Below are 15,729 nucleotides of genomic sequence, written 5' to 3'. Positions count from 1 at the left end.
AGAGTAGCCAGACAGACTCCATCACGCATGCTGTACGGATATGTTTTGCTGGTATTGCTCACAGTGCATTGTGACCAGTAATCCAACAACATCAATTCAAAGCAAACATATTTCTTTTCTCCAAGCTGTACTAAGTGACTGCTGATTGTCTTTCTGCATCCAGGCAGACATATCTAGCATATATGTCTACACTTATCTACTGCACCATGACTGATAAATGATAGATAAGTAAATGCAGTGAACCCTGTGGGGGGGGGGGGGGGGGGGGGGGGGAAGACATCCAGTAATGCAACAACATCTACATGTGCCTGAAAACCAGGTGTATGTTGTTCATGGTCTTATACATACCTTAATTTGTGTTTCTGATCAACAATCATTGTAATGTCCAGACAGAATAGTGCACATTTTTATTTTCAGTTTATCTTTGAAGCTATGGACTGATTAATCCCATACCAAGTATAATAATTATATGATCAATAAAATAAATACATTTATGGAGAAAGGAAAGACAAATAATGTAACTTAAGTAACTTACCCAATATTCCCATTAATACTGCTGGATCACGTGAGGGGATAGTCGGCAAGAATGGCAGAACTTCATCCAGAACAAGCCATTTATCTAAATGCTCCAACAATTTCCCTATACATATCAGACAATTTACTCTCACCTGCAGGCAAAATAACAAGAAAATGGAGTGAAACATACTGATATTAGAACAACTGAAAAGTGAATTTCCCACAATCTCAAATTTCTAACAGGTATTTCACACACTATTGTTCTAAAAACTGAATGTTTTAAAACTTTTTATGAAGTTTAGTTAAGACATCAATTTTTGCTCAAGACAGAATCATATTTCCATAATTATATGTTTGAAAGCAAACAAAAAAGTGAGCTTCAGCCACAAGATGACTGCCTAAATGCAATGGAATGGAATTAAAATGTGAACAATCAATAAATACACACCAAACTAGCTTTCCTTCAACAGTTAATAAAAAGAAAGTAAAAAAGACAAGTGGTAAAAGATAAATTACAAATTACCTTGTGTTAGGGGGTTAGCACACGCTAGGGACAACAGTTGCCGCAATACCAACAGAGAAAAATAAGAAAGATTTAGGCAGGAGCAAGGAAGGAGAGGGGGATGGGGAACATATTGCAATAGGAGAACACACTGTCAATGAGAGGAGGATACAGAATGCCAAAAATAAATAAATCCACAAGGGCTTAGTATCATGGGATTTATCAGGAATTGTGTTTAAATCTCCGATGAAACTTTTTCAGTTACGTGACCTTGTTGTTATATTCTACAGTCCAATTTTTTGCCCACGTGGGTATTAACTACAAACCCATGCTGTGTTCAAGTCGTCGTGTTGTTGTTGTTGTTGCTGCTGCTGCTGCTGCTGCTGCTGTTACCTTCTTCTTCAGTCCAAAGACTGGTTTGATGCATCTCTCAGTCAAGTCTTATTGCTTAATTTCATCCTGATCACAGATTCACTTTATCAAGAATGTCCTTGAACTCCATTTCTGAGATGACTGCTGAAGTGGTGAGGTAAGAACTATCCTAGTTTGTATTTTAATTTCTATTGGCTGGTATCAGCAAATGAGAGCAAGCCAGTACAGTAATACAGTATTTTGTTCTCCAGTGCTCAATGGCAGCCATAACAACACTGCGTTGCCTGACTTCAGCACTTTGTTTATTGCTACAGTTTATGGGGCAGCCTACCAAATGATGCCAGCCAAGAGGCTGGATAATGCTCACAGCCAACATGATGGAAGCCTGAATCCATTGTTCCAATTCATATCGGGACACTGATCCAAAATTTCAATCACTCTCATATTTTTCACTAGGAGGTAACATGTGGTCTAGCTTGTACAAGAGGTTCCCCAAAACTGTATAGTTGCATTCAACATCACAATGAGTGTGGCAAAACTAAACAAATCGAGGAAGCTCACATACTACTTAGACAACCACTTGCCTTTCAGAGGAAGATATGTGATATGACTGAAGTTGTGAAGCAACTTGCCAACACTAACTGTCACAAATACAGGCTTCCCATCTTAGTTATCAGCAGTACAGACTGACGGGTTTCAGCAGGCTGTCCCATAATACTTGGCAGTAAACATAGTGGATAAAAATAAATAAATAAATAAATAAAAGTGGAGGCAACCTCCCATGCCAGCAAAGCAGCCCCAGCAGGACCAAAACAATGAAAGATTCCTATAAATGTATACAGTACACACTGATTGCTAAAATTTAATACCTGATTCACCAGCTAGGATTTCAGGGAGTGACCACGCCCTCCAGAGGTGGGGCACTCCAATAGAATGTGGACAACGGTCAGGTGAGTGCCACAACTAGAGCAGAGTGGGGCAGCTTGTCGTAGCATGTGTCCACGGATCAGCAAAGACAGAGGCCTGGAGATTTATGGCACGACAGTCCAATGGAAGACCATCAGACAGTCACAGAATTTCTTATAGTCTATAATCCATTCTCTGTTCCTCGCCACTACGAGACAGTGATACACTGTCATTCAGAAGTTGTATCTTGATATCTTTATTTCCAGAGTGTCCTTCATGGTAGCCTCTTTGGCAAGGCGAGCCACACGTTCATTCACCAAAATTGCAAGATGACTGGACGATCAGTGAAATACTAATGTCTTGCCATTGTTATAGAAGTCTAATAGGAATTTTGTATGAGTTACCAATGGATGCTGGGAATTACAATGAATTATAGCCTGTAGATAGCTCATGGAATTACTACAGAATTGACTTGTGTGTTGGTGCATATCTAGTGACGGGCACACATGACTGCCACGAATTCCACTATAAAGATACTGCACCCATTACCCAAGGAGTGCTGATTGCTACTCTTTGAACACGTAAAGACATAGGTCTTTCTTGTCTCTAGTTCATGAGCCACCCTTATAATTGATATCTTCCTTAGGGCACTCACTGATTACAGAGAGGAACACTTGACGAAAAAACTTGGTCAAGAGAAAAATAGAAGTGAATTTTTGGGTAAGGCATGCCCAAGGGAATGTTCGTGAATGTGGTGTAGTGAGAGGATGGGGGGGGGGGGGGGGGGGTCAGAACAGACACACTGATGGTAACTGGCGCAATACTAGAATTCCTGACAGAGGCTCTTTTCTGGAAGTCTTACTTCTGTATCAGCAATCACAGAAGACTGATTGATTGGAAGAAAGAGAGCTAAAAAACAACACTGGAGAAAGGTCCACAAAATATGCCACAGAGACAGTGGAGGTCCCTAACCGAAGATTTAACGTCCTTCACCATACTGCTACAACAGATAAAAAGTAAAACAACACTGTCGACAGCCCACACATCATTTGCTAAAACAGCTGATAACTCAGATGGCAAATATAAATGAGAAGTCAGGAAATGACAAACTGACAAAGGTTGATGACAATGAGCACAAAGTGGTGGGGATTCCCCACATAGCAAATGGTGATGGGTAAAATGTCAGTGCCCAATGCGCAACCTAGCTAAAATGATCAGGATGAGAGGGCCAAGAGAAGGTCAGCCAAGCCACTGGGAGAGGTTTACCTCCCCGGAGCTTGTAGCTGTGAAGAGAAGACCAGTGGTGATGCCAAAGTGACACCACCTACGGACAGGTGGCAACACAGATATCATCTGAAGGAATGGAAGAGCTAGCACGCCGAGGTAGAAAGAATGCATCCTTGGAAGCAGCATTGCAGCCTCGTTTCCCATCAGACTGACGTGAACAGGAATCCCCATGAACATCACAGTGGCTCCCTCAACAGCAAGCAAATGAAAGCTTACTTGGACACACTGCAGTAAGGGATGGACCGCGTACAGCACACTGAGGCTCTGAAGGGCACAGAGAGAATCTGAACATATGACACAATTAAAAAGCCTGTGTTGCTGGATGTATTGGATGGCCTGATACAGGATGAAGAGGTCTGGTGTAAATACTGAGCAGCGTTCCAGAAGCAGATACCAAAAATGGTCGGTGAAAATGATGAAGGCACACCCGACACCATGGTATGTCTTAGAGCTATCAGCATACATGAAGATGCTGTCACTAAGTTGCATGCGAAGTTCAAGAAACTTACTGTGATAGATCAAACCCAGAGCAGTTTCCTTAGCAAGGGAAATGAAGTCTAATACAAACACAGGCCACCACATGAAGCCAAGGCAATGAAGGGTTCACACCCATCGCGAACATCACAGGCAGCATGAAGTTAAGCTGCAGCAGCAACAGTCAAAAGTGAACACTTGGAGGTTACAGATAAGAAGGTGCACCCCAAACTGGCAATCAAGGGAGTCATTGAAAAAGGGGGCATAGGCTGTGTGGCCAGGCATGGAAGACAAATGGCATGTGTATCCACAGAAGAGGACATCATGCCAGTATGACAGTGGTTGTTCAGCAGCTTCTGCACTGGGCTAGTGTAAAAGGTACCAGTGGCCAAATATATTCCATGATAGTGCATTATGTTAAGAATGCGTAACATGGACAGACATGCACATTAAGAAATGCAACATCCATATACTGGTTTCAAACTGACATGGGATTGGTATAAATGGAGCAAGGTGGTCCAATCCACTTCCCAAGAAGTGCTACTTAGACATATAGGACACTGAGGGACCAAGTACAGCATATGGCCACATAAGATATGTAAGAGGACCAAGAAAGTCTCTTATCATCATGAGCCCCTGGAATTTCATAGTTTTAACAAACGTAAGAGCAACAGAATCAAGATGTAAAGATGGCAGAAGAAACCCACTGCACTGCCAGAAATGCATACAAATGATTTTGTCAGTGGAAAAGCGAAAACCATTGTTGGTGCTTGACGAGCAAAGCTGCTTAACACATTACTGAAGACGCCTCTCTCAGAGAAGAGTCCATGGAGCACTGCAATAGGTCGCAAGTATAGTTGGTCATATATCAGCTGGACCAACTCCTCAGTGGGGTGTGTTAAGGCAGATGCAGCTCAGTTGATTGAGAAGTTCAGCAAATAGGGAACATCTCAGACAGGTTTTTGAAGGGCCCAAAAAGGGGTGGTGGGTGTTACAGTCACCAAGCAGCAAACAGGGATGATACATCTGACTAATAAGCTGGTGTAAATCTGCACTGGTGGCAGCAAATGATGAAGGAATGGAGAGGTTACAGAGAGAAAAGATGAAATGGCTGGGTGTTCAATGAGATGGTTTAGCTAAGGACATCATCCCAAACGAGCAGCATGACTCCCCTACGAGATGGAATGCCACCTGCAGGGATAAGGCCAAAGCAGACTGGGAGGAAACGTGAGAGGTCAAAAAGGTTGTGAGGACACAATTTCGTTTCTTGGAGGCAGAAAACAAATGGACACTGTGATTCCAATAGCAGTCATAATTCCACCTTGTTGGATCTAATACCATGAACGTTCCATTGGAAAAAGAGTCATAATGTGGAATGGGGAGAAGGAAATGAACAAAGGGTAGTCACCTAGATGACTGCTGTGTGCCAGCCTTTGAAGACGCACCGCTACAAGGTACAGAGGCAGGAGGATCCTGTTCCTTAAAATATATGGAGGTGTCGACATTCCCCTGGGTCAGACTGCTGACACTAGAGCGGAAAAACGGTAGACTGTACGCACTGGCGAAACAGAGATCAGACTAGTGACAGTTATCACATGGCGACACCTTCGAATTGGATCTCTGAATTGGGAAAGGAGAAGACTGTCTGCCTTTGTTTGATTTCTTAGAGCCTTAATTGTCAGCAGATGAAGGCTCAGACATTTGTTGGTTGTAGGGACATACAAATTGTTCACAGGAGTGTTCCTTTTGTTCTTTCTGGTCTGCTGGTTGTGAAGCTCGTGATTTCACTGCTGGGGGCGAAGAATTGGTGGCTTGTTGCACAGCTGTAAGAGAAGGAGACGGGGATGCTACTGCGATACTGGGGAATTTCACAGCTGCAGTACTGAATTGGAGGTCACAAATCTGTATGGCCATATCCTCTGTGGTGCAAGGCATAGCAAGAAGAGTGCCGGATGGTAAAATGCAAGCTTTCGACTACCCAACAACTTGTCTTCACAGGGTAGGGTACTTTTCCTTCACCCGGATTCTCCTGAACAGCCCCCTCATCAACATATATGGAACAATCCTGGGAGGAGGTGGCGTGGTCATCATCACAATTGGTACAGCAGGATGAAGGAGGTGGGGAATCACCCTCACGAGCATCTCTACCACAAGTAACACACTTGGTTGCGTTTTAACAGGACATACGAGTGTCGTCGCAACATCGACACTGGTAGCAACACATCAGGTTTGGAATCTACGGTCCAAAGGTGATGACTTCACAGCCTGCATTAATCTTCAATGGAAGCACTGCTACATAAAATGTGAGAAAAAGAGCATGTAGGTACTAAGTTTGCATCAAACTTTTCATTACCCAACAGACTGCAGTGACGGCCTGATCAGAGAGATAATGTTGACTTCCCCATAGGATGATTATGTACACATAGAAGTCACAACACTACAAAATTTTAGTGAAATATGATAATACCTGCAGAGAATTGACACTTGGTGCATGAATTGCGGATTGGCAGATGACTCTCACCATAAACAAATGTAATGCATTGTACATAAATAGACCGAAAGACCCATCACTGAATTACACAATTACAGAAGCAGTGAAATACATAAAATATCTGGAAATATGAGTACGGAGTGATTTAAAGTGCAATGGCCACATAAAATCATCCACTGAAAGAATCTTCAGGAAGTATAGTCGGCCTGCAAAGAAGGCAGCTTACAAAATCCTGGTTCAGCCAACAGTTAAATATTGCCTGTTGATCTGGGATTGATACACAAAATGGAGAAGATCCAAGGAAGAGAACGTGTTTCATCACTGATTCATTCAGTAAGTGCCAAACTGCTGACAAAATTCCAGTGGCAGACATTAGAAGACATACAGTGTGCTGTACTGTTAAAATTTTGTGAGCACCTTTTGTAGAAGAGTCAACCAATACATTTCTTCCTCTGACCTCTATCTCACAAAGTCTCACGCGGAAGTTGACCAACAGCAGTTCTTTCCACAGAACATTCACAACTGGACTATGTAGTTGGGGAAGTGACAGTAATACACACATAAGATGGCTTGGGGAGAATACACATCATCTACATTACCACATAAGTGTGTGTGTGTGTGTGTGTGTGTGTGTGTGTGTGTGTGTGTGTGTGTGTGTGTGTGTGTGTGTGTGTGTGTGTGGTGGTGGGGGGGGGGGGGGGGTGGCGGCATTCCATATACCAATAATATCAAGGATAGACTAGTCATAATGTTTTTCCATTTTAGAAGGGGGAAAAAACATACCGATACATGTTGAGTCCACATGCACAGTCTCTTTATCCTGGGCAGCAAAGCATTTTTCATGGCAGGATAATCAATCAGCCCAGCAAATGTTGGTAACACTGAAAGACATAATTCTTGTATTTGTTGAACATTTGACTCTAATGCTCTATATATCATAGGCAGCACATCGTTTTTAATTTCTTCCGATGGCGTGAGGTAAAGAAGCAATTCCATTTTCTGCATAAAAATTAACAGGACCTGGAACAAAGTAAGTATACAATTTTATACTACACAAACTAGTATCTAAATTTAAATATACAACTTAACATCCCACCAGCATAAACTGCTTTTACATCTACTACTTGAATTTTTTTTCACTCCCAGCACAGCTGGGATTACCGATTTTAATTTTCAAGCTAGTTAAAGCTGTACACATTACAGAAGTAATTTCTCAGTAATTAAAATATCTATTAATGTAGACCACTAGTCACAAGGCCTTTGAAGGCACAATGGCACCGACCAGCCGCCGTGTCATCCTCAGCCTACAGGCATCACTGGATGCAGATATCGAGGGGCATGGGGTCAGCACAACACACTCCCGGCCGTACGCCAGGTTACGAGACCACAGCCAATACTTCTCAATCAAGTAGCTACTCAGTTTGCCTCATAAGGACTGAGTGCACCCCACTTGCCAACAGTGCTCGGCAGACCAGATGGTCATCCATCCAAGTGCCACCCTAGCCCGAAAGCACTTAACTTTGGTAATCTGACGGTATCCCAGTTACAATTGTGGCAAGGCCGTTGGCAATGAAGAACAAAAGGTAAATTTAACAATACGTGTTTTCGTTTTAAATTCTTAACCTTAGCAAATTAAGGAAACTACACATTATCCCCAGTTATATTAAGTGGGAAAGGCCACATAATAATACACTGCTCATATTCTAACTGCTACCATGGATGATTTAACCATTAATTGTTTCTACTGAGAAACCATACTACCTATCAACCAACCCTGCATAGAGCGATATGTAACTTTTTCCTTATTCAGTCTAACATTACTAGCTTAGATATAATATAGTTTCAATAACTGCATTAAAAATGTTCAAGACAGGTAACAGCAAGTTCTTCCATTGCCTATGCACAGCAGTACAACTTAACAGAATTATAAGCAAAGATTTGAACCTGGTATCCTGCCTTGATAAAGCAAATTTTTACCAACTGAGATACTCGAGCACAATTCAAAATCATCCACACAGCTTCAACTCTGCTGATAACTTTGATTAATACTTAGACAAAAGAGCATAAAACAGGAATGTGATCAGTGAGACCTACATTCTTTAATATGTATTCTCTCATGCAAATAAAGTGTTGTATTAGAAACACAGTGATTTTTGTTCATAATATTTGGACACAAACTTCTGTACTTCCTACACCACGTGTAACAAAGGAATTGGTTTCAGAAATTTATGATTTTGCACCACTACAGAAAGTTAATTTATAATTCAATACTGAAATCATGGTAACTTATCATGAGGGCACAATTTACATGAATGTTCAAACCTTGATTCATGAACATTACATTTCATTAACAAAAATTTTGCACTATGCATATAATTGGTGATGAATATAAGTATCCAATAACACAACTTTAACCCATCTGCATTATTAGTTTGAAGTAGTGAACCATCCAGTCTACTTTCACCCATACAACCTCTGATGGGTATCTGAGCAAATCACATACATACCCATCAGGCTAGCTCCAATTAAGCTCGAGTCATTACTTGGAAATAATGAAAAATAGTACCACTTTTGCAAACAATTTAAACTGCCCACTACAAAAAACAGACAGCTTTCTGGCGTAAACAATATATATATTTTTCTTTTTTCTGTTGAGGATTGGAAAGGATGAACTGTATTAACTATCACATTTATTTCTTTATTCACTCATCCACGGATCATATCACAATACACACACACACACACACACACACACACACACACACACACACACACACACACACACACACACAGAATATATGAAATTATTTAATAAGTATGAACAATAGCTTGATTATTTGAAATCATATTTTCTGATTTATTTTCGACTGTGAAGCATGCAATGCTGTGGTGCATAAGGCATGCAGTGCTGCGTTGTCTGTAGGATGATCAAATAAGGAAACGTTTCTAGGCACCCATTGATTGAGGGAGACAATGAGGAGACTGATCTGAACGTTTACAGTAAAAATGATTTTGATATTAAAATGGAATGAAATTAGGTAAACTATAAAGTAAATTAGATAAAGACAATGAAGATACACACACTATATGTACGTAAGAACAGATACATGTTATGAGACTGATATTGATTGGAAAAAAAAAAAAAAAAAAAGATGTGTGTGCTTTGGTAGTTTAGTTTTTGAATCTCTGTGTGTCAATTTAATTTTCAATGGGCACAGTTCTGGCATTTTCATTTGTGTACGAAAGTAAACCGATTTTGCGACATTTTACAAGTTCCTAACTAGGAGCAAATTATTTAGTCTCACCTAGGAACTATGGTAGTTGAGTTTTTGAATCAACGCATGTAAATCAAATTTATTAGACACAGCATATTCGTCATTGTCTACAGTAAAGTACTGCAGTGTTTGTTGATAATCATCCACTTGCCTGTGTTGTGTAGTTTTCCACCATTTTCAGTATGGACAGGGACTGCGATTGCTGTGTGCGGATATGAGCTAAGTTTCCGACACTTAACTCTCAGCTCCAGGCTATGCTGGCTTCGATTACATGACTAAGCTGCAGTGGACGGGCATCACTGTTGTGGGCTGGCTGTGGGGATCCGATGAATGTCCAGCATGAGCCACGAGTCTGCCAATCGGTCCTCACCAGTTGCCAGCCCAGTTACTGAGATTGACACCTCACCCGTGGTCGATTGGGGGGGGGGGGGGGTCGCCTTGGGGCGTGGCAGGGTGCGAAAGACTTCTCACGGGCCCGCACATAAGGCACTGTCTGTGGCTGACACTGTCCTCAGCAAGATGCAGTTGCTTGTCTGGTTTCAGAGGAAACCTCTCAGCCTGCAAGATCCGGGTAGTCGTAGATGGTGAGATTATTTGTAATTGGGAGCTCCAATGTTAAGCACGTTATGGGGTTCCTTGGGGACACGGCTGCCATGGAGGGGAACAAAGCCATTGTGCACTCCATGTGCATACCAGGTAGAGTCATTCCAGATTTGGAACAGGTCCTTCTGGATACCATGAAGAACACAGGGTGTAGTCGTCTGCAGATAGTGGCTCAAATCAGTATCAATAATTTGTGTCTTTTTCAATCAGAAAAGATTCTCTCTGGTTTCAAGTGGCTACCTGAAGTGGTAAAGACTGCTAGTCTCACTTGCGAAAGGAAAGCAGAGCTCACCATTTGCAGCATAGACGACAGGATCGATTGCATACTCTGGTAGAAGAAGAGCATCTGAATCAGATACTCATAAAATTCTGCGACCATGTAGGCTGCAGATTCCTCGACTTACACCATAGGGTGGGGGTTCAGATTCCGTTAAATAGATCAGGAGTCCATTACACTCAGGAGGTGGTTACACTGGATAATAGGGGCTGTGCAGTGTGGACTGGGCAGTTTTTTAGGTTAGAGGTTCTTGGGGAAACACAATAGGGGCATCAGTTTCAAAGGGTGCAAGTCGCAAACAGGAAGAATGGACACCTAGAAACCAGTGGGATAACAGTTGTAAGTTGTTGTAGCTGTGTTGGAAAGTACCAGAACTCCAAGCACTAATAGAAAGTATTGACATTCAAATCATTATAGGTACTCGAACCTGGATAAAACCTTACGGTGGTCTGAAAGGATAAGTTAAAATACAGGTAGTAGTGGCATGTTTGTTGCTGTTAGCAGTAGTTTCTCTTGTAGTGAAATTGAGGTAGATGGTTCCTGTGAGTTATTAGGGGTAGAAGTCATTCTTGGCAACCAGAATAAAATAATATGGGATACTTTTACCGACCTCCCAACTCAGATGATAATTGCTGAAAGGTTCAAAGAAAACTTGAGTCTAATTTCAAACACATACCCATCTCATACAATTGTGTTGGTGAATGTTATAAGGGCAGTAGTCTACGCTTATTTGATTTACATTTCTTTGTATTTTTGGTTTCAAATGGGCAGTTGCATTGTTTCATCATGAAAGGACCGTTGTCTGCCACTTTCTGGAGGTGCAGTGGTGACTGACAAGAATGAGTTTCTGAGGTTAGCAAATTGAAAGGGCAGTAGTATCGACAATGGCCCTTTTAACATGTGAGAGACAACATGATTATTTTTACATATACGACAAGGGAACAGTCAAAAAGCCTCAAATGAAGTATTCTCTTTCTTGATGCACTTTATTGGTCAGATTCCCCAAAACTTAACTTTATCTATATTCATATGACTGTTTCGACCAAAACAAAATAAATGATTTGGTTCACCTACATCTTGCTTTATCAGATATGATTCACTTCCAAAAAATCATTCAATTGTTTCCTTTCTGTGGCCACTGTTTTCTACCCGGCGCTCATAATTTCTCCACAGTAAAGAGAAAAATGAGGAAGTGGACAGAATTTTTTCATTCTGCAAGATGAATGAATTGATTTACAGCAGCAGCCAACCAATTAAATCTAGGTCACCGAGGTTCATGACTGTTTGATCATAAAAGATTATGGACAAGGAAACTGGTACGCACCTTCAACAAAAATATAGTATTTCTGTGGAAACGCAGAAAAATCCTAGATCTGCGCACATGAAACTTTCAATCTTGTTATTTTCTCATTTCATGGGCAGATCTGTCTCACAAGGTGGTACTGAAGCTCATCAATCCACAAATTCGGAGGAAAATCACATCTTCATCCTTTCCAAGAAGTCTCCCTGGGACCACATCGATCATCTACCTATGTGTGCAGCATACCCCACAGGAAAGGTCCCGATAAACCCAAGAAAACTTGAAGATTTCAAAAAGACTTCCGGAGTACATCCCAGCGGAAGCCAGCGAATTGTTTAAAGAATACGCCTTCCGATGGCCCCAGAATGAGTACTGGCCCTTTAATGTTCACCTTTCAGTTTCACTTGATTGTGGCTTCAATTTAACCTCAATATGTTGCTGAAAATACATGTTTAAATCCGGAGGTATGCATAAAACAGTATCCAAAATTGTGCTAAGCACAATATCTGTAAATTATTTTGAGCAATTAGTTCATGAGACCACTCGAATAGAAAGCAGCTGTGAAAACACACTTGACATCTTAGCAACAAATAATCCTGAGTTGTTAATGAGCATCAAAACAGATTAGTGAACACAGGGTTGTCATGGCGAGACTAAATACCAAAAGTAAATGAAAAATATATTATTCAAAAACGCAGATACAAATATGCTTGAGACTCTACTGAGAGAAAATCTCTCCATCTTCCAAATTAACAATGTAAGTGATGATCACATACAGCTTCAATTCAAAGAAATAGTATCGACAGAAACTGAGAGATTTATAAATTAAAAAGTGATGGACCTGATACCCCATGGTACAAAAAAAAAAGGTCAGAAAACAGTTCCAGAAACAACGAAAAAAGCTTAACAAATGCAAAAGAATCCAAGCTCCCCAAGATTGGCAGTCTTTCACAGAAGCTCGAAATGTACATGGAGTTCAATGTGAGATGCTTATAATAGTTTCCACAATGAAACTTTGCCTCAAAACCTGGTAGAAAACCCAAAGAAATTCTGTTGTACATACACTGATCAGCCGTAACATTAAGACCACCTACTTAACAGCTGGTATGTCCATCTTCGGCACAGATAACAGCAGCAACGCATCATGGCGTGGAAGCAATGAGGCCTTGGTAGGTCACTGTCATCGTCGTCTTCAGTCTGAAGACTGGTCTGATGCAGCACTCCACCCTACTCTTCCTGAGCGAGCCTCTTCATCTGTGAATAACCATTGCAATCCACATTCTTCCAAATCTGCTTACAGTATTCATTACTTGGACCCCTCTCCTCTATGATTTTTTACCCCCACCCACCCCCCCACGCTTACCTCCAAAACTAAGATGGTGATCAGAATGTGTCCTATCAACTGATCGCTTCCTTTGGTCAAGTTGTGCCACAAGTTTTTTTGTCTCTCCAATTCTATTCAGTACCTCACCAACAGTTACATGACCTACCCACCTAGCCTTCAACATTCTTCTGTAGCACCATGCTTCAAAAGCTTGTGTAAACTGTTTATCATCCCTGTTTAACTCCAGACAAATACCTTCAGAAAAGACTTCCCAATCCTTAAGTCTATATTCAGTGTTAACAAATTTCTCTTCTTCAGAAACACTTTTCTTGCCATTACCAGTCCACATTTAATATCATCCCTAATTCAGCCATAGTCAGTTATTTTACTGCCCAAATAACAAAACCCATCTACTACTTAGTGTCTAATTCCCTCAGCATCACTTGATTTAATGTGGTTACATTCCTTTATCCTCTCACTGATGTCCATCTCATATCCTCCTTGCAAGACAATGTCCATTCCATTCAACTGCTCTTCAAAGACCTTTGCTGTCTCTGACAGAATTATGTCATCGGCAGACCTCAAAGTTTTCTCTGAACTTTAACTTCAACTCCAAATGTTTCTTTGATTTCCTTTACAGCTTTTTCAATGCACAGATTGAATAACATCAGGGATAGGCTACAAGCCTGTCTCCTACATTCTCAACCACTGCTTCGCTTTCATGCCCCTCAACTCTTATTACTGCCATCTGGTTTCTGTACAAGTTGTAAATAGCCCTCCACTCCCTGTATTTTACCCCTGCTACCTTCAGAATTTCTAAGAGTATTCCAGACAACATTGTCAAAAGCTTTCTCTAAGTCCACAAATGCTATGAAGGTAGGTTTGCCTTCCCTTAACTTATCGCAGGATCAATATTGCCCAACATGGTCATACATTTCTCCATAATTCTAACCGATCTTCCCCAAGGTCATCATCTACCAGTTCTTCCATTCTTCTGTAAAGAATTTGTGTTAGTATTTTGCAACCATTACTTATTAAACAGATATATCAGTAATTTTCACACTTGTCAGCACCTGCTTTCTTTGGAATTGGAATTATTATGTTGTTCTTGAAAATTTTTGGTATTTTGCCTATCCCATACATCTTGCACATGAGATTGAAGAGTTTGTCACAGCTGGCTCTTCTAAGGCTATCAGTAGTTCTGACAGAATATCTTCTACTCTCGGGCCATTGTTTCGATTTAGGTCTTTCAGAGCTCTGTCAAATTCTTCTCACAGTATCATACCTCCCATCTCATCTTCATCTATGTCCATTTCCCTTTCTATATTGTCTCCAAGTTAATCTCCCTCTAACCTACATGCCCAATTAAGGGGTCTGACATTCCACGCTCCAACCCGTAGAACGCCAGCTTTTTTTTATCCTGATGACAATATCCTCCTGAGTAGTCACCACTTGGAGATCTGAATGGGGGAACTAGTTTACCTCTGGAATGTTTCACCCACAAGGACACCATCATTTAACTATACAGCAGAGCTGCATGCCCTCAGGAAAAATTATGGCTGTATGTTCCCCTCGCTTTCAGCCGTTTGCAGTACCAGCACAGCAAAGCCATTTTGGGTTGATGTTACATGGCCACATCAGTCAATAATCCAGATTGTTGCCCCTGCAACTACTGAAAAGGCCACTGCCCTCCTTCAGAAACTGAATGTTTGTCTGGCCTCTCAACAGACACCCCTCCATTGTGGTTGCACATACTGTACGGCTATCTGTGTCACTGAGGCACGCAAGCCATCCCACCGACAGCAAGGTCTATGGTTCACCTAATTCCCCTAAATTCCAGGGAAGGAGGCAATGGGCTCTGATGCCATGCTGAATTACATTCCAGATGTGTTCCATCTAGTTCAGATCTGTGAAGTTGGAGGGCCAGCACATCAATTGGAACTCGCAATTGTGTACCTCAAACACTCCATCACACTCCTGGCCTTGTGACAAGGCACACTATCTTGTTGAAAAAATACCACTGCTGTCGGGAACATAATCATCAAGAAGGGGTGTGCATGGTCTACAACCAGTGTACAATACTCTTGACAATCATGGTGCTTCGCACGAGTTCCACTGAGCCCATAGATGCCCATGTGAATATTCTCCAGAGCGTAATGGAGTTGCCACCAACTTGTCTCCGTACCACAATACAGGAGTCACGGAGCTGTTCTCCGGACAACGGATTCGTACCCTACCATCGACATGATGATGAAGGTTTCAGGATTCATCAGATGATGCAACAATCTGCCACAGTGCCAACCGCCAGTGCTGATGGTCATATGCCCAATTCAGTTGTAGTTCCCAATGTTGTGGCGTTAACATTGGCACATGGATGGGTCATCAGTTGCAGAGATCCATCA

The 15,729-nt window shown here is 41.5% G+C and overlaps 1 protein-coding gene across 2 annotated transcripts in view; it reads right to left on the bottom strand.

The window, feature by feature from the left end:
* The window catches only part of LOC126299596 (SCY1-like protein 2), a gene marked incomplete at its 5' end in the record, with an annotated part of 158,499 nt that overhangs the window by 54,873 nt on the left and 87,897 nt on the right, over window positions 1-15,729 (bottom strand). For both annotated transcript variants that reach the window (XM_049991616.1, XM_049991617.1), the window contains 2 exon segments: window positions 536-668; window positions 7,332-7,568. In XM_049991616.1, coding sequence (XP_049847573.1) covers window positions 536-668; window positions 7,332-7,568 — 370 coding nt within the window.

This window comes from Schistocerca gregaria, chromosome X (assembly GCF_023897955.1).
Source record: "Schistocerca gregaria isolate iqSchGreg1 chromosome X, iqSchGreg1.2, whole genome shotgun sequence".
NCBI classification, from domain to species: domain Eukaryota; kingdom Metazoa; phylum Arthropoda; class Insecta; order Orthoptera; family Acrididae; genus Schistocerca; species Schistocerca gregaria.
This window is presented reverse-complemented; position numbering and strand designations above follow the sequence as displayed.